This window comes from Podarcis pityusensis (genome assembly GCF_964106645.2).
Source record: "Podarcis pityusensis genome assembly, chromosome: 8".
NCBI classification, from domain to species: Eukaryota; Metazoa; Chordata; class Lepidosauria; order Squamata; family Lacertidae; genus Podarcis; species Podarcis pityusensis.
The window spans coordinates 14,498,388-14,521,361 of record NC_138033.1 but is presented as its reverse complement, the minus strand read 5'-3'; the positions used below and the strand labels follow the sequence as shown (position 1 = coordinate 14,521,361).

The following is a 22,974-nucleotide window of genomic DNA, read 5'->3' as shown; positions in this document are numbered from 1 at the left end:
TTTTTTGGCCCAGTTCTCTAATCTGTCAAGGTCGTTTTGACGTGTGATCCTGTCCTCTGGGGTGTTAGCCACCCCTCCCAGTTTGGTGTCATCTGCAAATTTGATCAGGATGCCCTTGAGTCCATCATCCAAGTCGTTGATAAAGATGTTGAATAAGACCGGGCCCAAGACAGAACCCTGTGGCACCCCACTAGTCACTCTTCTCCAGGATGAAGAGGAACCATTGATGAGCACCCTTTGGGTTTGGTCAGTCAGCCAGTTACAAATCCACTGAGTGGTAGCATAGTCAAGACTGCATTTTACCAGCTTCTTAATGATCTGTTTGCTTAATGATCTGCTCCAGAATCTTCCCTGGTATTGATGTCAGACTGACTGGGCGGTAATTATTTGGGTCCTTTCTTTTCCCCTTTTTGAAAATAGGGACAACATTTGCCCTCCTCCAGTCTGCCGGGACTTCGCCTGTTCTCCAGGAATTCTCAAAGATGACTGTCAGTGGTTCTTAGATCACATCTGCCAGTTCTTTTAATACTCTTGGATGCAGTTCGTCTGGCCCTGGAGACTTGAATACATCTAAACTAGCCAAGTATTCTTGTACTATCTCCTTAGTTATTCTGGGCTGTGTTTCCTCTGCTGAATCATTTGCTCCAAATTCTTCAGGTCGGGCATTGTTTTCTTCATCGGAGAAGACTGAGGCAAAGAAGGCCTTGAGGAGTTCAGCCCTTTCTGTGTCCCCTGTTTGCATTTCACCATCTTCTCCTCTGAGTGACCCCACTGTTTCTTTGTTCTTCCTTTTGCTACGGACATACCCATAAAAACCTTTTTTGTTGCTTTTAACCTCTCTCGCAAGCCTGAGTTCATTTTGTGCTTTAGCTTTTCTGACTTTGTGTCTACATGTGCTGGCTATTTGTTTGAATTCCTCTTTGGTGGTTTCCCCCCTTTTCCATTTTTTGTACACACCCTTTTTTAATCTTAACTCAGTTAAAAGTGCTTTAGATAGCCACCCTGGCTTCTTTAGGCACCTTCCATGTTTCCGTCTCATTGGTATTGCCTGAAGTTGTGCTTTTACTATCTCCCTCTTAACAAACTCCCAGCCATCATGAACTCCCTTTCCTTTTAGTATTACTGTCGATGGGATCTCACCCAGCACTTCCCTAAGTTTTATGAAGTCGGCTTTCTTAAAGTCAAGATATTGAGTCCTAGTCAAAGATCTCTTTCCTGGTCAATTGCCACCAACTCAAACCTGCTCACCATGCATTTAAAGCACATCCAATGAATATTTAAAGCACATGACTCCCCCCAAGGAATCCTGGGAACTGTAGTTGCTCCTTACAGAGCAACAGCTCCCAGTATCCCTCACAAACTACAGTTCCCAGGATTCCTTGGGAAGTTGTGCTTTAAATGTGTGGTGGATGCACAAAAGCAGGGGCTCCAACGTGAATGAAATATTGGGGGGCAGGTAAGCCCCATTGCCATTCAAATGGTGGCTCATGCACACCATTTGAATGGCAATGCCGATCAAGTTTGCCCTCACCCCTTGTCCCCTCAAATATTTTATGGTGGATGAAGGGACCTTGGCCCCTAGGAGTTGGCTCATATGTGCATAGGGATGTTCCCATAGTCTGCAAAAATAGGATCACCCTGAGAAGGGCCCGTGACGATGGCTTTAATTGTCCTTTCTGCCCTTCAGTCACATTGTGCCATTAATCTCCCTAAAATGGCTAAAAATATTCACATTGGTATCATAGACCCATAATTAAATTGTACGGCAACAGAGCACTGCAAAGTCAAATACTGAGTTGTGCAACCCGAAACTTGCATAATGCATATTTGCATATGACAAAGTCATCAACCAGGGGAATTTACCAGCAATGAATCATTAAGCAGCCGTTTACCTATTTATTTGTTGTTAAGGCTCTGTTCTTTAATTTATGGTTGGCACCCATTGCAGTGCCGTGCAACGCAGTGACCCCCAGCTGTATACAGTACCCCTAGTATGAATTGTATAAAGGCATTACGGTATTGGCAGTTCATATGACAATATTCACATCTGAGGGTTTTAAAAAAAAACAAACCTCTCAAGTGGATACTGTTATAAGAAATTTAAGGTCTCAAGTGTAGAATAAATATTCATAAATGCACACATGTCTAAATATATGAACCATGTGCCTGAAATAGTATGGGAGAGCTATCCTGAAGCCATTTTGACTCTCCCAGTGACCTCAAATATTCCTCTACAGTAAGGGAGGCAAATGGGGAAAGCTTTCCCAATGTCTTTTTGCTTGCAAATCCTGTCTTAAGGGCATATTTGTGCAGGAATAGAGTGAGCCTGTGACCTGGATTCAGGAGCTAAAGTATTAAGCATCACAAAAGAATGGCCAGGCTGCCCTGGTAATGCAGTGAGTGACCATTATCAGGTATTCTGGCAAACAGGGTTTCTGCTGTAGACCGCCTCCTTCTGTGATGTATGTATGATGTTTTAGGGGGTGGTCTTGGGCTACAGGGTGGGCAATTTCAAAAATCTATATAAGGGCTTGTGCACCATTGTTCAGGGTTCTCCTCCCTCCTGCATGTGGTGAGTGGGGACCCTGCTGCAACAGTTCCATGAAGAAAGATCAGGCTTACTAGCCGCTTTGCTTTTCAATATAATCTGGTTGGCCTCTGCTATTTTCTCCTACGTATAGGGAACCCACTTAAGGACTCTGCATGGGCTCTGGAATACCCCACAAGGCAAAGGGAGCAGTTTTTCTTATAACAATACCATTCAGGCCCAGCAATTTGTTGGTATGCCCAGTAACTTCATCTCCTACCATGCTTATTTCCTGATAAAGTTATCTGCAAATTGCAGGCACAGCAATTGCCCTGCAATTCCCAGAGTTCCTTGGGAAGTGGGATTGTTGGACAAAGCCCTCTGAAAACTAGCTCCACACTACCCCCAGCACTCTTAACAAAGCTAAATTCCCAGGATTCTTTGGAGGCAGACAAGGCTGTTTAAAGTGATATCTGAATCAGGCAAGGGAAGGCTTGTGTTGTATCAAAGCTGAACTGCTCTGGAAGCTGTGCTTAAGCCCTCTTGGCAATTAATTAATTGGAAGTTGCTATAGCTATAATCTCATAGATGTTCCTATATGCCTGCTTTAATACACTAATGGGCTTAGTTTTGATGGTATCCTTGTCTGTAGGAATCAGGATGTTAGGCTCAGAGCCCAGAGGAGGAACTTAGTAATGTTTTGGGTATCTTGATGTGCACTTTGGGCTGGGTGTGGACTGAAACAGACACAGGGACAAATAAGAAAAGGATGTCTTCACCCCGGTGAGACTCCCCTTTGCTACACACAGCCCAACAAGACGACAACATAAACCCACTGACAGCATGCAAACTGATATGGCTAACTTGACCCAACAACCCTACCCTCTCACAAATAAACCCACTGCAATCAACTGAAGGTCACCCAGCCAGGCCCTGCCCACCCCCAACCTCTCTCACTGCCGATGGAAATTATTAAATGGATAGAAAAAGAACCTACCCAACATGACATGGACACAAAAACATTGCACTTACATTATGTAAAAGAATAAAAACTGACTACCCCTCTCTCTCCCTACCTATCTTGTTCCCCAACCTTATACCACACACAACATCAAAGTCTCACATCAAATATAAATGAACTGTAAAAAAGACTTTATGATCTGAAACTAGAGATGATGCATGTACTTCTGTAACCCAAGAAAATCTTTAATAAAAAGAGAAGAGAAGAGAAGAGAAGAGAAGAGAAGAGAAGAGAAGAGAAGATTGCAAAGCACAGTTGGTGAGGGAAGTGACGTGGGGGGGAGTCCCGAGGCTGAAATAGAGAGAGGAGACAATTGGTCCTCGTAAGTGTGGCTCCCTAACCCTAGTGTAGGCTGAAGGTTTGTCTTCTCTGAAAAGCCTACAGTCCTCATAGGTTCCAAGAGCCCCAAGCAAGGGTCACGACAGCCCAGCCTCTGCCCCAGGGGGCAAAATCTGTGGAGCCCAGAAGTGGCCGAGAAGAGCCCTGAGAAGGCAGTGGGCTTTCTAGCCCCATCTTGGAAGGTGCATCACAGACAAGAGCCCAGCAAGGGTTGCAAAAAATAGTCCAAATGATTCTGGAATGATCCCGTGGCCTCCAGAGCTGTTAGCTGGCTTGCAATTGCTTAAGGCGACAACACTGATCCCAGAGAAAGAGCCGGAATGCTCGTTCAGTTCCTGACAGGTTGCGGAGTTCGTACAGCCCTTCATGATCGTTGTAACAACTAAGGCTCCTAAAAGAGAGAATTGCAGAAGATCACCAGTCAACAATCAATACCAGGGAAATATATGATGAATTGTGATAACCACATACCCATCTTCTACGGTATTGACTGAGAGAAGATGGGAGGAGGTAGGGATCTAGATCCATCTTTTCCTGATCTTGTGTGTGACAGAGAGGGATGAGGCTATCACACTCTGTTTCCACAGTGCTTTATTGCGGGCTGTGCACTGATCATACATGCAAATTTGTTGCCCACTCTGCATGATGTCATCAAAGCGCCATCCAAAATCTTTTGCCCTCCACATTAATTCAAGGATTAGAATTCAAGGATTGTTGTGGCCTTGTAAAACAAGCGTACAAATTTGGAGAAGAGGTGAGGCAGGAAATTTCTGAAATAATAGGTGTACTGGTAGTTTTAGCTTTAGACATCAAATTGTGTTGTTTATCAATTTTTGATGGGTCAAATACAGACTGAATATGTAAACCACTTATAATTTTTCTATTAGTAGCTGCTTGTTTGGCCATATCATGGGGCTGGAAGGAGCCCTTCAGTTTTAGTTTTAGTTTTAATGGTTTTTAAAAGTAATGTTTATCATTCTTTCTGAAAAATTGACTCATAAATGAAGAATATCTTTGGGTGTAGCTAAATCTATGGTTTTTGCTTCCATTTCATGACCATTTGTTACATATATGACAGGATGGCAATTCCTGATTAAATATGGGTTTGTTTGGTATTCATAACAAAACAAAATTATTTTACATTTTTTGGTAACAGGTTGTTTTTGATGTAGCATCTTATGGTGTAGTCTCTTGAGAATGTACTTTATTTTATGTGGTAACAGCTCTGAAACCAGCTTTCATTTATTTATTTATTAAAAAGAAGTATCTAGCCCTCATAGAAAGAAAGTTATGGAGCAAAAGTGCAGGTGCTCCTCTAAATAATTTCTGTGAAATTAGAATGGTGTGTCTATCTTGTATAGACTCAGGTTCTGCTATCCCCTCACACTATGTGAAAATTCACTTATTGGAATGTAAATAATTATGACTGTCCCTTGCTATACACTTTGCAGATTCAGATATCCAAACATCAAGAGTTTGCCCACTTCTTTACATCCTTGCTTGTTTGTGCTTTGTTGGTCAGAAGCAGCCATTTTGGGCAGCAGATATGCAGGGAGAAAGGAAGATTGAACCAGTGAGAGAGCAGGAGAGATCGGACAAATCAGTTTTTCCTTTGTCTCTCTCTTGCTGGTTGGCTGCAGCCATTTCAGGAAAAAACCATGGAGAGAGGGGCATGGGGAGATATTGGACAAATCCCCAATTAGAAATGTTCCTATGGCAAGACCTGCATGTAGTCCCTGGTACTGCGGAATGCTTGCTGTTTTTATGAGACAGCAACAACATGTGTGTGTGTGATCACCATAACAAAGACCAGCAGGACATAGCTGACTTCCCATGGTAAATATAAGGTCGTTGGGGATGGTTGTCTCTCTAATTTTGTCTTATGCCATGCCTACTCCATGGCAGCCATTTTGTGACTGGCACTCCAGCACTCTCTCAAAATGTATGCACTGGTCCAAAAGGGCTGGTGACCTCTGAGGTATGGGGTACCTTTCAGAATGTAGCAGTACTGACTGAAGTAGTGAAATAATAAAGACCAGTCTGAGTTGTTGTGTGGAGTGTAGATTTGCTTCTGCATATGCTTATGCATTCAGCTACCTGCAGTTGTAGTCCCAGACAAGGCAAGGCAATAGTTCTCATCCCCAGAACATTTGACCTCTTCCTCCTCCTCACACTCAAGACTGTGCAGAGCATAGCAGGCTGGGCAAACTTTGCCATTCGGCTTTGGCTTTGCGGGCGTCACTGCATACATTTGGGATGAAAGAAAAACACAGTTTGAGCCCCTGTTTGAGCAGCCAGTTTCTAAGTTCCTCATGTGGGGTGGAGGCGTTCACCAATTATGAGTTCAATTCAGAATATTTGAGGGGGAAAGAGGCCATCTCCAAGACTTTCTTCAAGTATTAAATTAATGGGGCCTACTGGCACATGTTGCGGTCTTGTAAAACAAGCGTACAAATTTTGGAAAGAGGTGAGGACTTTAATAAAAGGTGTACCAGTTGTTTTTGCTTTAGACCTCAAATTGTGTCATTTATCAATTCAAATACAGCAGGGGTGGTCAGCCTGGTACTCACAAGGGCTGAAGTGTTTGCCAGCATCTCCTATGGTGCCCCAAAAGGACTCTGTAAATATCTCCTCAGAAACCCACAGACAGGAGAGACTGTTTGGATTTTCTGCTTGGTTCCTGCTTGCACTGGCTCAGCCTTCCCTACATTGAACATGCTTCCTTAAACATCTCCACATGTAATTGGATCCAAGGATCAGATAGCCTCCCTCCCTTCCATCCTTTTCCCTGTCAATGGAGCGGTGGGGGCATGTCTGTCCCATTTTGTGGTATGCTCCCTTTGTGGCTGCCATTTTGTGTCATACCATGCCTCTTCCAAGGAGGCCATTTTGTGCCAGTCCACATCCCTATGGCAGCCATTTATGGCTGTCACCCATGTCCCTTTCCCAAGTCCTGAGTATGCTCACTGCCCCCCAAAAAGATTGACAATTCTTACAATAGATATAGAGGGAGCTCGTTCTTCTCTAATAAAAAATACAATTCCCAGGGGGCAAAGAAGAAAGATTTTTAAAAACTAATTGTATAGAATTGTGAGGGCTCCTTGTGCATTAGGGATTCCCCTGCTGTTTTTGAATGGGCTGCAAATAAATAAATGAAGTACACCAATGTGAGCTCATTAAACTGGAGTGTGGTGTGAGTCAAGGAGCAGAGGAATAGGACAGATTTAGGGTTCGGTTGTTTGCTGTTTTTAAAGAAAACTAATTAAAGGTTGTAAGATAAAGAGAGGAAAGGAAAGAGGAGAACAGCAGCAACATACAGGTGGGGGTCATCGTCCTGCACTCGTCCCCCACACAGCAGAAAACTTGGGTCACTACTCTTCCTGTCTGGCCCATATTGAGGACGGTGACGCCATTGTCGCAGGCACTGGATGGCACACAACTCTTCACAATGGCCTTCAACTTTGTTCCTGTAAGCATCAAAAGGGAAACAGGATGTCTGAAAAAGGACCACGATGGTATTGACCCTACTTCTCAGCATCCTTGGTAAGTGTCATGTCACTTCATGTGAATTGGATCATTGGTCCATAGAGCCCAGTTCTCACTATTGTGGCCTTCTGCAACCTGGGGTTTCTGAACTGCAGCTACCATCCTCCCTGGTCATTGGCCATGCTGCCTGGGGATGATGGAAGTTGGTCCAGGAAATCTGAAGGACACCAGGTTGGGAAAGGCCCTCTGCCCCAGCTGATGGAAGACGATATCAAGGATCTCAGAATGAAGTCATTCCCCTATGTCCCATGTGACATCATGGAGCATTCCTTATAAGGCACTGTGGTGGCCCACCAGGTCATTAGGAGGAAAGCAATTACTTAAAAAAAATTATTTGGTTTTCAGATTAAATTTTTTCAATCACATATCCAACATACAACAAAAAAACCAAGATTCCAAAGAATCTCCTGGACTTCCCTCCTTCCCTTTGTGGGTCCTATTGTTAATCATTTCCTCCTGCATCTCTTATAATAATCCAAATCTTTTGCATCTCCATTATGTCCAACATTCACCATTAAACTACAAGTGTTATTCCAATCCTACTAATGGTTTTAACTGTTTACAATAGTTTTTAAGATAAATTATAAATTTCCCCCATTCCTTATTAAAATTTAGTCTTCCTGATTCTTCCGGACATTTTTGCCATTTCGGCATAATCCATCCTCTTAGATTAAGAGGAATGCCATTATTGTTCCTTGCAGGGAAGGTCAAATTACATTTGTGATAAGGTGGGAGGGAGACAATGCAATAATTCCACCTGGGATGGCAGATGTTAGTGGCATGGAACTGAGGTTCCAGATAATTTAAATCTACCCCTTCTATTATTTCCATCCATCCTCTTCAGATATAGTTGAGAAGTACTGTGGAGAAGAGCTGTTGCCCACTAACTTCAGTGGATTTTAATCCAGTGTTACTCCTACTGAGAGTAGACTTATTGAAATGAATGGACATGACTAATTTAGGTCCATTAATTTTAGCAGGATACACAATCTAATGGGTCCACTTCAAATAAACATCACTGGATAAAGCCCACTTTACACGTTTGGATCAACCTTACTTGATACAATATTGTTCCATAGCTCTTTTTTTTAAAGTCCGAAACCAAAACTAACTACAAAACTAGATTTGTCCCTCTACTTATACCACAGAGAATGTCTTGGTCCCCAGGCTGTCTAGGCTACAATTACTGCTAATGTCTCTCAAGTTGGGGAAACGGCTTTTCTTTTCGTGTTTCATGCTGAGCAGAAGCCTTTGTATTCTGAAATTCAGGGAGCTATAAGGAAATCCTGTGCTAATGGGGGCATCAAGGACACATAACCCCACTCATAATTAAACCAAAGCAATTGCCCCAATTGGCTTAGACTCCTACTCTGTGGAGTTAGTGTGAAGAATGAAGCCAGTCCAGCCTATGCAAGACGAAACTGGGAAGATTCTGGATTCATTCCCCTTTGGGGGGCAGTTAGTGCCATGGAATCATATTACTGTAGAGTTGGAAGGGACTCCCTGGGGCCATCTAGTTCAACCACTTGCATTGCAGGAATCTCAGCTAAAGAGTCCCTGACAGATGACCATCCAACCTCTGTTTAAAAACTTCCGGTGGATGAGAGACCAGCACCTTCTGGGGTAACCCATTCCACTGTCAAACAGCTGTTACCATGAGAAGGTTGTTCCTAATGTTTAGTCAGAGTCTCCTTTCTAGCTATTATTATTATTATTATTATTATTATTATTATTATTATTATTATACTGCCCTATACCAGGAAGTCTCAGGGCGGTTCACAGAACAGATTAAAAAAACAACAACCCACAATGTAGTGGTACCTTGGTTCTCCAACATAATCCGTTCCAGAAGTCCATTTGACTTCTGAAATGTTCAAACACCAAGGCTTCCAGTTGGCTGCAGAAGGTTCCTACACTCAAGTAGAAGCTGCGTTGGACGTTTGGCTTCCGAAAAACATTTGAAAAGAGGAACATTTATTTCCGGGTTTTTGGTGTTTGGGAGCCGATTTGCTCGCCAACTAAGCCATTCGAGAACCAAGGTTCCACTGTATATATAATCAAAATAAAAACAACAACCCAATAACACCCCCCCCCCAAAAAAAGAGCCACATTTTAAAAGGGCATAGGATCAACCAAAGGCCTGGTTAAAAAGGAATGCTTTTGCCTGGAGCCTAAAGGTGTGTAATGAAGGCGCCAGGCAAACTTCCCTGGGGAGAGCATTCCACAGATGGGGAGCCACTGCAGAAAAGGCCCATTCTTGCACTGACACCTGTGATGGTTTGTGTATGCTCTTTGCAATAAGCACCCTCTGCTCACTCAGAAAGATAGTTACAGTTCTTTATTTTACATATGTACTAGCAGCACAGTACAATCATGCATCCAAATCGTCCGGTTCAGATTCGGGGAGTGGTCTTCTCCTGCTTCTCCTCCAACAGAAAAGGCAGGGGATGTCTCTGATCCCTGCGCTTTAACCCTCTCCTTTACTGTGCCAAAGGCACAGGCATAGGCTCTCTGTCTGTTCCTGAACTCCCTGTGCGGTGCTGGGGCTCTGCTTCAGCATCGGAGAGCCTTCCTACCTCCTGGCTCTCTTCTTCTCCCCCTTCCGTCACTTCCTCTCTGTCTCCTTCTGACTATACCCGCGCTGACTCTTCTCTTCCCCCCAACTCAAAGGCGTTCCTTGGCAGTCCCATGACAACATCCTCCAGACCTCTCAAGGAGGAGGCACATGAAGGAGGACCTCAGAAGATGATCTCAGGGACTGAGTAGGTTTGTATGGAAAGAGGCGGTCCTTGAGCTTTTGCCATGGACTTACCCACTGTAGTCTCTGACAGCATAACGGCACATCTGTCGAAACCAGGGGGGCATCTGTTCGTAGGCCCACTGCAAGAGTGCCCAAGGCCCTCACAAATCTCACACTCCAGAGAGGCCCCTAAAAACAGGGTAAAGAAGAAGAAGAAGAAGAGTTTGGATTTGATATCCCGCCTTTCACTCCCCTTCAGGAGTCTCAAAGCGGCTAACAATCTCCTTTCCCTTCCTCCTTCACAACAAACACTCTGTGAGGTGAGTGGGGCTGAGAGACTTCAAAGAAGTGTGACTAGCCGAAGGTCACCCAACAGCTGCATGTGGAGAGCGGAGACGCGAACCCGGTTCCCCAGATTACGTTACTACTGCTCTTAACCACTACACCACACTGGCTCTCAAGAAAAAGTATCACCTGGATGTGTTAGAAATGGCATGTGGATTGCTATACAGTGTACAGCTCAACTATTTGTGTGTGCAGAGAGAGATTGTGCACTCGATGAATATAATGTACGAGCAACTCCTCATGTGACACAGTGCCAATACTATCCCTATGGCTATACACTGGCACAGATACTAATCATTCAGATCTCAAATATCTCAGACTGCAAAAAAACGGCAGGCATGTAAGCACATTTCAAGTGTGCACTTTCCCCAAATAATTCTCAGAACTGTAGTTTCCCCATCACAGAACTACATTTCCCAGCACCCTCTAAATGTATGACGTGTACACAGCCTATTTCTATTTCTATGGACCTTTCTTAAGAGATGTAGCAATTAATTTATTCTTGGAAGGCTTGTAAACCCATTAGCCTCAATGGTTTCTTAGCATTATCTACTCACCTGTAGTGATGAAAACAGAAAGGAGGAAGATAGGCAGTGGGGTCTCCATGATTCTAGAGGTCTCCTGGCCTGGGACCGGCAATTTCTAGAGGAGTAGCCACGGGGGTTTCCTATAACAAAAATGAGGCTTATGACACCTAAAAAAAAAGTTTATTAGGGCAGAAGCTTTTGTGGGCTACAAACCATGTCTTTATAAGCACAAAGTGCTCTTCTGTATCTAGCAAAGCCACTGGCTCTGTGTGACTCAGCTGAGGGTGTTCTACAAAGTTGAGCAAACAGTTCCCAGAAAGGGCAAGGGCACTTTAAAAAAATAATAATCCTATTCTCTGTCCTGCTGCCAAAGTTGAAAGTCAACTGAGAAATCTATACCAATGTTTCTCTATTTTCGTGCAATGCAATCAACATTTTGAGCATTGCCAAACACCCGAGGGTCATATCCAAGTGAATGTGAGAAATATGCAGCAACAATCAGGGGTGCCAATTTGAATAAAATTGGGGGGCAGGTAAGCCCCACCCCACATAATTGATCACATGAGATCACTCACTCATACACACACACACACCATTTCAATGGCAATATCCATTAACTTGGGGTGTGTGGGCCCCTCAAATATTTTATTGGGAGGCAAAGACGCCCCCAGCCCCAAGGAGTTGGCTCCTATGACTACTACCACTGCAGCCAGCTTTTGGACAAACCCAGTTTTGTGAATTTTTGCTATACTTCAGTCCAGACTTTTTAAGAACCATTCCCTGCCCTCCCTGCTTTTCATGAGAACACCTGAGACCCGACGCCTTACTGCTGGATGTGAATAGCTCCCACGAGCTCCCAGAAGTCCTTGCTTTTCAACCATGTCGCAGTGATGGTGGGCCATGTCACATCAGCCAACGTTGATTAAAATTATTATTATTAAAGAGAGAGAGAGAGAGAAGTGATCAACAATACACTTTTAACTACAGCTTGTCAACTGTTGCTTTTCACATTATATTTGAGCTTTCATGGGCCACAAAAGCCCAGAAAACTAGTGAAATGTAGTTTGCTAGGTTGATTCCAGAAAAAAATGAATTCGTTTAATTCAGAAAATTGTGGGAGTATTTTATTTTTTTTAATGAAGGCGCCGTATCAGCATAGCATTCCTTTCTGATATTTTCATGGGGGGACAGAAACATGCATGTGTGGAAAGAGTGAAAGAAGCAATGTCGTCCAATGATGTTCGTTGTTGCACCATAGGATGCCCATTGGTGGGAATGAAATTCAGGACAAAATGCCACAGTTCCATAATGCAACAAGTTTTCCAGTGCTGAGAAGAGCATTATTGAATGAGACAGGAACACTAGCACTATAATCAGGAAACATAATGCAATATTTGTCACATGTGAATGCACTGAATGCTATCTTGCAGAAGAACTGGGGGGGGGGGTTGGGGGGCAGGGCGGGGGAGGGGAGGGGATGGCCAAGTTATCCAAAAACCAGAAATGCAGTTCCATCCGCCCTGGTCCTCATAGAATAGATTCTTCCATGTCCTTTGCACTTTGCCCAGGTTTGTATACAGGGAAAAGAAATATTAACTGATGAGCAGGAGTGTAGGCCAAATATGCAGGGCTAGGGAAACATTTCCACATTTAAACTGCACTGCTTAAATTGCACAATTATCATAGAATCATGGAGTTCTAAATCACAGAGTCGGAAGGGACCCAGGAATCATCTAGTCCAAACCCCTGCAATGCAGGAATCTCACAAAGAATCCTAGGAACTTTAATTTGTTTAAGGGTGCTAGGGGTTGTAGCTCTGGGATGACTAAGCTATAGTTCCCAGGATTTTGTGTGTGTGTTTGTGTGTGTGCCCTTTAACTATATGGTGTGTACTTAACCGCTGGTTAAAAATAAAAAGGTCAAAGACCCCAGGATGTTTAAGTCCAGTCAAAGGTGACTATGGGGTTGCGGCGCTCATCTCACTTCCAGACCAAGGGAGCCGGTGTTTGTCCGCAGACAGCTTTCTGGGTCATGTGGCCAGCATGACTAACCACTTCTGGCACAACGGAACACCGTGATGGAAACCAAAAGTGTCGCATTTTTTCCTTCTCAATATTCCTGCCCAAAGACTCCAAGCTCCAAAGTTCTAAATCATGAGGGAAATTTCCACAAAAGCAGGTGGCAGACCAATCTGTTTCTCATTTTCCCAATCTTTAATTCTGTTCTCCACATTGCCATAGCAGTTTGCATTTACAGCAGCAGCAACAACAAAACACATGCAAATTTATTTGCATGCTTATGAAAGCTTTTCCTAATATAGCCATTTTTGTATGCAGTTTTGACCATTATACACATTTTTGTATGCTGTTTTCCCAATATACACCTTTTTTTACAAGCAATTTTCCCTAATACAAGGCATTTTTTCATGAATACATGTAATATATGTAATATATGTACACGCCCACCTAATGTATGCATTGCTGTGCTGTGCACATCAGGCCCTAAGTTCATTCCATTTCATTTAAAGTCTGTGACATATGGTTTTACTTTGCGTTGTGATGCCAAATTTGATACACTGTACCTTTAAATTTCCTTTAACTGCGTGTTATTTGATACAGCCTTAAAAGTTCAATACATCTGTATTACCAGCATCAGTTGGCTATACCAGTTAGCACTGGTCTATAAGTATCACATTTACCTGAATTGATAATTTATTACAAATTATTTGGTATGTATTCCACATTTGTTCATTTTTTATTTATTATCTAATATTCAGGTTGGTCGCTACTATTTTTGTTTTCATACATTGTATGTAACGTATTTAATTTTATTATTAGCTGATGAAGATTCATTCTCGAAACAGTTGATTTAATCCAGAAACACTGTTCTGCTTGTTTGCTATTCATTATTGAATTCTACACACGGGAGCAACCACCAGTGCAATACTGTTGGACATTATCTATTGAAAGGGATTCTGCCTGCGTCGTGGTGTTCCCTGACAGCAATTCATTACGTTGATTATTTCTTGTTTATGGACTTATACATACATTATATAACGATGTTTATGAATTGTAAATTTTGGATTATATTCTAACTACAACTAATAACAGTTACAGATAGGTAGCCGTGTTGGTCTGCCATAGTCAAAATAAAAAAAATCCTTCCAGTAGCACCTTTAAGACCAACTAAGTTAGTTCTTGGTATGAGCTTTCGTGTGCAAGCTTGCACACGAAAGCTCATACCAAGAACTAACTTAGTTGGTCTTAAAGGTGCTACTGGAAGGATTTTTTTTATTACAACTAATAATACATTTACCATACTTATTAGCCATGTGTTGCGGCTGTATTTGAGCTAAGTTCATTCCAGACTGACAAAAACACTCAAGAAGGTTAGGGAGCAAAGGGCCACATAGAGAGGTCTAGAAGGCCCATATTTGGTGCCCTATCCCTGGTGTTTGCTGAGGTCAGTGAGAGCTCTGGAAAGCCTATAGTCTGCATATGCAAGCAAGCAAGCGGCAGCAAGGAATTCCTCAAGCCAGACACCCTAGGGGGCGAAATCATGGGAGGTGCATCACAAACTGGAGGCCAGCAAGGGCTGCAAGGAAGAGTCCAAATGATCCTGGAACGATCCTGTGGCCTCCAGAGGTTCTGCCAGCTGGCCTGCAACTGCTTAAGGAAGTAACAGTGATCCCAGATATAGAGCCGGAATGTTCTTTCAGTTCCTCACAGGTTGGAGAGTTCGTACAGCCCTTCATGGTGGTCTTAACAGCTAATGTTCCTAAAGAGAGGGTTGCAGAAGATTGCCAGTCAACAATATGTGATGCACTGTGATAGCCATCTACCCCTTTCCTATGGTGATGGGATACAAATTGAACTGAGAGAAGTCCAATCTCTCCTGATTTTGTGCATGGCAGAGAGGACCAAAGCTATCACACCCAACTTCCACGTGACATTTTCTTGTGGACTCAGTACGGTTCACGCTTGCAAGGCTTGTCGCCACGTCCGCCTGATGCCAACCTCGTCAAAATGCCACCGGGCATCTCCCCATACCAAAATCCAGTTCATAACAGTTAAGAAATGGCTGGCTCATCTTAAAAGTAGGACTGTTGACATTTTTAAAAACGGCTTCTGAATGTTAGAATGCCTGCTGATTCTGTACTGGACTAGGCAATACCAGGGGAGGAGGAAGGGGGGGCGAGCTGACCCAGGTGTCACCACTGGGGGGGGTGTGACAAACTGCCAGGAGGCATTCACCACGGGACCCACGCCCAAGCCATGTGTCTCTCCTGGGAGTGACTCGGTGGCTTGGGCTTGGGTGCCCGCAGGCTCTAACAGTCCACCAGCCGCCTCCCCCTAAGTTGTAGGGTGGCTGAGTGGGAGGAGGCAGGCAGACTCCTCAGAGGCCCCACGGGTGGCTGGCCCCACCCCCGCAGGCGGCTGGCCCCGCTCCAATATGCTTGCTCCACCGCTGGGCAATACTAAATGCCCATCTTTTAGTTGAAGCCAGGGCAGATCTACACTTATAACGTTAAAAAAATGCATCATTAAAATGTGACACCAGAGGGCGCTGTACAGCTGCGAGCCACTGGCAATGGAAAACTGCCCATTAAGCATTATAGAATGTTTTATTCAATGACATTTAGAAGACCAACGTAGATCCAGCCTCAATCAGGTTTCTGAATCATGGGGCACAACTAGCAACTCTCCTCCACAGGATCTCAGTGGTGAGCTGGGATAGAAGAGGCTTTTGAGGTGTCCTAGACCAAATATAAGATCCTTCGACCTGAAGTGTATGGGCAGACAGTGGAAATGTTTCATCAGAGGTATCACTTGCTGCCAGCCGTCTGTCCCCATCAGCAGCCCAGCTGCTGCATTATGCTCCCTCTGGAGCTTCTAAATCACACCCCAGGACAGCCCAACACAGAGTGCATTGCAGTACTCTAGTCTCGAAGCCACCAGTACATGGACTGCGATCCCAGCCCAGATACATCAGGCCTTGCCAGCCTGGCCCTCGTGAGTGCCATGGCACCTGTGAAGGTCTCCAGTAGTGTCCCTGGATAGGTTTCCCAGACTCTGAGTTTTCATTCTTTTCCCCCCTTTTTTTAAAGCAAGTCCAAAAATGTTGGCGATGCCTGAGATACTGGGTGCTACACTGTTTGGGATGGGAAAACAAGAATGGTCCGTATGAGTTTCTGTGATAGATTTGCTTCTGTATATACATATGTGTTTAGGTACCTAGGTCTGTAGTTCCAGAAACATGAAGGCAGTAGTTCTCCTCTCCATTACATGGAACCAATTCCTCCTCACATTCACTGTTCATAGCGTAGCAGGCTGGGCAAAACTTCCCATTTGGTTTGCTTCTTGTGGGTGTCACTGCATACATTTGGGATGACAGAAAAACAGCACCAAGATAATCAGGAAGACAATGTCACACACTTGTTTGACCAGACATTTTATAATTCTGTTTCAGTGGGTCAGAACATTTGAGGGGGTAACAGGGTTGTTTCCAAACCATTCCTCACTTTGCTCATGACTGGCAAGCTAAATTTAAATGCAGCAGGGGCTGTCAACCTGAGGCTCACACATTCCAATGTGCCTGCCAGTATCTCATTTGGAGCCCATAAAAAAATCTCTTTAAATGTCTTCTCCAGAACCCAAAGAAGACGGTTTGCGATTTTTGCATGGTTCCTGTTTGTACTCGCTCAGCCTCTCCTACATTAAACATGCCTCCGTAAACATGGCAATATGTCATAGGATCCGAGGATCAGGCAACCACCTTGCCTTCACTTCTTTGTGATGAGTTTCTCTCTATGAATATACCTAATGATAGCTGCTATGGGTGGTGTTGTTTTCCCCCCATGGATGGTGGGTGGTACACATCTGCACTATCCTGTGGTCTGTCGCTTTATCTGCTCTTTGCGATGCAGCTGCCATTTTGTGCAATGGCAGCCATTTTGTGACATTCCATTCCTGTCATCCATGGCACTTCCTAAAATTTCCAGATATGCCCACTGGTGCCCAAAGGTTGACAACCCTTAAAATTGGACTTGAGGGGGCTCTTGCTTCTTGAATAAGGGATACAATTCTCAAGGGGCAGAAGAATGATCCCAAAACTCACCCTACGGAATTGGGAGGGCTCCTTGTACATGGGGTTTTTCCTGCCATTATTAAATTGAACAGAAATAAATAAATGAAATGCACCAATACTGAGTTCATTGGATTAAACAGGAGCATTGTGAGAGTGAAGGAATAGAGGAATTAGGTTTTGATTGTTGTTTCTGTTTAAGAAAAGAAAAGAAAAGAAAAGAAAAGTAGTAAGATAAGGGTGAGGAAAGGCAAGAGGAGCATGGCAGCAACATACAGGTGGGGGTCATTGTCTTGCACTTGGCTCCAACGCAGCAAAACACTTGGCTCAGCATTTCTCCTGTCTTGCCCAAATTGATGATGGAGGTGCCATCATTGCAGGATTTGGATTGCGCACAGTGTTTCACAACGGAGTTCATCTTCATTCCTGAAAGCATTAAAAGAAGAACAGGATGTGTGAAAAAGAATCACAGTGGTGTTGACCCTACTTCTCAGTATCTTGAGCAATAGTCATTTCACTTTCCTTGGTCGATCAAGCCTATTGCAGTCTTCCACCACTTGGTGTCCTCCAGATATTTCTGAACTTCAACTCTCATCAACCCTGATGATTGGAGCTGATGGAAGCTGGAATCCAAAACATCTAGAGGCCACTAGGTTGGGAAAGTCCAGCTGGTGGCAGAAGATACTGAGGGTCCAGGACAGAGGTCCTTCCCAGATGACCAGTGTGCTATCCTTTTAGCTGGAGCTTTTTAATGAGGCATTAGGGTGGTGCAATAGGTTATTAAGAAGAAAGTCATCCTGGCTCCTTGATGGGATGGTCCAACTACATTCTAATCAGGCAAAGGAAGGAGGGAGGCATAAGGATAACTACAGATGGGATGCTAGAAATTGGTGGCATGGAACTGGGGCTCCAGAAAATTGACATTTATAGCCTCTATTATTCTCATCCAGGCTCTTCTAAGTGAGTGGGGAGGTTGGATATCACTACCATAGGGCCATGAACTTTAGTTGGATGCAACTTGGTGGTTTTGTTTTGAACGACTACCGTTGGATCCAGCCTACCGCATGTCTTCAGAGCACTCTTACTTGATATAATATGATATTACTTGATTTTCCTACTGTTTCATGGGTGAGATCAGCACTAAGGTCAGGGCATACATCTGAAGCTCTATGATACCCTTGTACTTTGTTCAGGGTGCTGAGAGTTGTTATGGGACCCTATTCCCCTCACAGAGCTACAATTGCCAGAGCAATTTAACAACCAACCCCTCTGCACAGGCAACTCTGGGAATTGTAGCCCAGGGGAAGGGGAATAGGGAGGGTGTCTCCTAACAACTCTCCATAACCTTAGCAAAGAATTCTTTGGCGGGGGGAGCCGTAATTGTTTAAAGTGCTATCAGAGTGTTTAAAATATATGCTGCGAATGTGGCCTAATTACAAAAGCAACTACAAACTAGATTTGTTTCTCTACTTATACCTGTGGCTCCCCGTTTGTGGACTGCTCTCCCCAGGGCAGCTCACCTGGTAACCAGGTGAAAACATTCCTCTTTAACCAGGACTTTGGTTGTTAATCAATCAAAGGCCTTTTGATATGTGGGGGTATTGACCTTTTATTATGTGTCCTGTGTTGTAAACTGCCCTGTGGTCTCCTGGTGAAGAGTGTTAGATAAATTTAATAAATAATAATAAATACCAGTGTGAAAGTCCTAGTCCTCATACTGTCTAGGCCACCAATGCTGTTAACTTCTCTCAAATTGAAGGAGCAGCTTTTAGTTCCCTGTTTTAGGATTGGGGAAGGTAACCCTGTGCTAAAAGAGCAGGATGGGCACACAAACTCCTGATAATCAAGCCAAAGCTATTGCCCCAGTTGCGTTGGTCTACTACGCTGCAGAGCTGCTACTGTGAATGATGAAACCGGTCCTGGCCATGGAAGAGGAAGCTGGGAAAGTATTTGGAACCATTCTCTGTCCACAGGACCCTGGTGGTGCCATTCACTTACCCAGTCTGGCCTCCGACAGAGTAACAGCACACATGTCAAAACCAGGAGAGCACGTTTCCATAGGTCCATTGCAGGTATTCCCAGCGCCTGCACAAGTCTCGCATTCCAGAGAAGCCCCTAAAACCAGGGAAAATAAGAAAGTTAAATCTGACTGTGTTTACTTTGTTGTGTATGTGTGTTTATCACTGTTAAATGTTTGCATACCACCCTTCATCAAGTTCTGTTTCAGGGGAATTTAGAAAGTTTGACATTTCAAAATGCAACAGAAGAAAACCCATCAGAGGCAGTCCAGAAGGATGCTGGGGCTGATAGTATCAAGAGGACTATTGCTCTAGTCCAGCAGCAGGCACTTCTAATGTTCTAAACCAGTTACCTTCTGCTATATGAAATTAGTCCTGATGGTCTACAACTGAGCAAACATACCAATCAGAAGAACCATCCTGAGAACCTCATTCACATGCAAACCAGAATCGTTCAAGGGGGTCACCTAAAGTCTATTGTTGTTTTCAGCATCAGTTTATCAGCCACCTCCTACACAATCATTTGAGGGCAATGTACCAAAAATGTCCCCAGTCCCCCCTCGGCAGTGGCGGTGGCAGTGGCCGTCTTAGCAGCCCGGAGCCTGCCTGGTAGCACAGTTGGCTCTGGCTGGCTTCAGGAGCTGCTCACTGCTGTGGCACCCGCCATTTTGCCTCACCGGAAGTCCCCATATGATGTGTCTTGTGCCGTTGAACCAATCATGCAACATTCATTCCCTACTAATAAATCTACACCACTTAACATAGAAATCTGGGGACATTAAATGAAATCCGGGGACATTCCGGGGACAGATTTTGTCCAGGGACAGATTTGTAAATCCAGGAACTGTCCCTGGGAAACTGGGATGTCTGGTAACCATAAGATACATGCCATCTCTATGTACCATACAAGTGGTTGTGTGGTTCTTCTATATTTGTACAGCTCAACCATTGTGTACACAGGCAGACCAAGTCCACACTTGTTCAACATGACATATGAATACAAGTATACAGCTCAACTATTCATGGAGAGAAAGAGAGATTGTACAATCAATGTAATGTGTAGGCAAACCTGAAGTCACCCCTTCATGTGACATAGTGCCAATACCTATCCCCATTGCAATATACTGGCACAAATACTAATCAGCTAACTCATTCATAACTAAATTATCTCCAGCTGCGTACCCACCAGATATTTAAAGAACACTTTGTGTACTGAATCCCCAATGCCAAATCCTCAGAACTGTAGTTTCCTCCTCATGGAGTTACAGTTCCCAGTTCTGGGGATGCCCTCAGTGAAGTTTTGTGTTTTCAATGTGTGCCGTATATGAAGCCTTGTTTAATTCTGAGCTTGCTCTGTTGAGGAAACATCTGTGTCTTAGTTTATTTATTTATTCTTAGAAGGCTTGAAAACCCATTAGCCTCAAAAGTTTCTCAGCATAGCCTACTCACCTGTCACAATGAAGATTGAAAGGAAGCAGATAGGCAGTGGCGTCTCCATGGTTCTGGAAGTCTCCTAGGCCTGTGATCAGCAATTTAGAGAGGAGTAGCTGCGTGGGTCTCCTGTAACAAAAACGAGGCGGCTTGTGACAACTGGAAAGTTTATTAGTGCACAAGCTTTATCTCCGGAAATGCACTGTGCTGTTCTGAAGCTAGAAATTTTTTTGCCCGTCTTCACACTTTTTAATCCCTGGCTCCAAGAAGGGTGAGCGCTTCTGCTTTCTGTTCTCCGCCCTGCCTCTAAATTCTCTGAATTGAAACCTTCTCTGAAAATGTTTCTCTGTTTTACTACAATGCAATCCCCGTTTTGAGCATTGCCAGAAACCCGAGGGTCACATCCAAGTTAATCTGAGAAATATGCAACAATTACTACTGCAGCCAACTTTTGGACAAACCCAGTTCTTTGTGAGTTTTTACTATACTTCACTCCAGATTTTTAAACATCTGCCCTCTGACCCCTCTGTTTTTTATGAGAACTTCTGGGAGCCAAAATCTTACTGCTGAATATGGATAGCTCACAAGAGCTACCAGAATTCCTTGCTTTTAAATCATGTTGCAGTGATGGTGGGCCATGTCACGCCAGCCAACATTTGAGGAATGGCTAAGGGAGCTGGGCATGTTTAGCCTGGAGAAGAGGAGGTTAAGGGGTGATATGATAGCCATGTTCAAATATATAAAAGGATGTCACATAGAGGAGGGAGAAAGGTTGTTTTCTGCTGCTCCAGAGAAGCGGACACGGAGCAATGGATCCAAACTACAAGAAAGAAGATTCCACCTAAACATTAGGAAGAACTTCCTGACAGTAAGAGCTGTTCAACAGTGGAATTTGCTGCCAAGGAGTGTGGTGGAGTCTCCTTCTTTGGAGGTCTTTAAGCAGAGGCTTGACAACCATGTGTCAGGAGTGCTCTGATGGTGTTTCCTGCTTGGCAGGGGGTTGGACTCGATGGCCCTTGTGGTCTCTTCCAACTCTATAATTCTATGATTCTATGATTCTATGATTTCTTTGGCTAGAAGAATTTCTTTGGCTTTTTGAGGGGGTACATGCCAGCACAGTGTACCTCTCTCTTTTTTTGCCCGGGGCTTCCCTGCTTTGCTTGCCCCCCTTCCTTCCCAGTCCTTTCCTCTCACGCTGCATCCAGAGAAATTGTGGGAGTAATGTGACAAACTTTGAGGCAGTGTATTTGCACAAAGTTCCTTCTGGGTGCATGGACATGTGGAAAGAGTGATGGAATAGTGATGTTGTCCAGTGACACTGGCCACTGGTGTGAATGAAATTCAGGACAACATGCTATAGTTCTATAATGCAATAGGTACTGCAGGGTAAGAAGGACATTACAAAATTGAGGAACACCAGGAAAATAATAATAATAACAATAATAATAATAATAATAATAATAATAATAATAATAATAATTTATAGGGTCTCCCTAGCCACTCTGGGTGGCTCCCAACAGAACATTAAAAACACAATTTAGCATTAAACATTAAAAACTTCCCTAAACAGGGCTGCCTTCAGATGGCTTCTAAAAGTAAGATAGTTGCTTATTGCCTTGACATGTGATGAGAGGGTGTTCCACAGGGTGGGCGCCACTACCGAGAAGGCTGCTGCCTGTATCCCTGTAACTTTACTTCTCTCAGTGGAGGAACCGCCAGAAGGCCCTCGACACTAGACCTCAGTGTCCAGGTTGAACAGTGGGGGTGGAGACGCTCCTTCAGGTATACAGGGCCGAGGCTGTTTAGGACTTTAAAGATCAGCACCAGCACTTTGAATTGTGCTCGGAAACGTACTGGGAGCCAATGTAGGTCTTTCAGGACCAGTGTTATATGGTCTCGGTGGCCACTCCCAGTCACCAGTCTTGCTGCTGCATTCTGGATTAGTTGCAGTTTCCGGGACACCTTCAAAGGTAGCCCCACGTAGAGCACATTGCAGTAGTCTAAGCGGGAGAGAACTAGAGCTTGCACCACTCTGGTGAGACAGTCCTCGGGCAGGTAGGGTCTCAGCCTGTGTACCAGATGGAGCTGGTAGACAGCTGCCCTGGACACAGAATTGACCTGCACCTCCATGGACAGCTGTGAATCCAAATAAGTCCCAGGCTGTAATGTTGGGTTCAAGCTGCCTGCTCACGTTGCTCTGACACCCCTTTCTCCAGCTTGCAAACTACTTGCAGAACTCAACTTTTTTTTCTTTCTTCATCTTACATTTCTCCCACTGCAATCCAGAAACAAAACTCTCTTTTATTGGGCTCCTCTGCCAGGCAGTTTCCTGGAAAGGGGGAGAAAGAGAAAAAACTAGTTTGGTCTGTATTTTGACACTGCTAAATTCTGAATTG

General features: G+C 44.0%; 2 protein-coding genes across 2 annotated transcripts; both read right to left on the bottom strand.

Moving 5' to 3' along the window:
• Positions 1 to 3,712: 3,712 nt before the first annotated feature.
• On the bottom strand, positions 3,713 to 11,333 carry LOC308484404 (phospholipase A2 inhibitor NAI-like). The gene is made up of 5 exons (XM_081019333.1): positions 11,076 to 11,333; positions 10,246 to 10,362; positions 7,205 to 7,354; positions 5,985 to 6,128; positions 3,713 to 4,278 (listed from the first exon to the last, which is right to left on the bottom strand). Exons 1-5 carry the CDS (start codon positions 11,122 to 11,124, stop codon positions 4,052 to 4,054), a joined length of 687 nt encoding a protein of 228 aa, XP_080875459.1. The 5' UTR covers positions 11,125 to 11,333; the 3' UTR covers positions 3,713 to 4,051.
• A 3,005-nt stretch (positions 11,334 to 14,338) lies between these two features.
• On the bottom strand, positions 14,339 to 21,006 carry LOC308484413 (phospholipase A2 inhibitor gamma subunit B-like). Its single transcript, XM_081019352.1, has 5 exons — positions 20,597 to 21,006; positions 19,128 to 19,244; positions 17,406 to 17,555; positions 16,280 to 16,417; positions 14,339 to 14,822 (listed from the first exon to the last, which is right to left on the bottom strand). The coding sequence occupies exons 1-5, from the start codon at positions 20,643 to 20,645 to the stop codon at positions 14,602 to 14,604; spliced, it is 675 nt and encodes a 224-aa protein (XP_080875478.1). The 5' UTR covers positions 20,646 to 21,006; the 3' UTR covers positions 14,339 to 14,601.
• Positions 21,007 to 22,974: the final 1,968 nt, after the last annotated feature.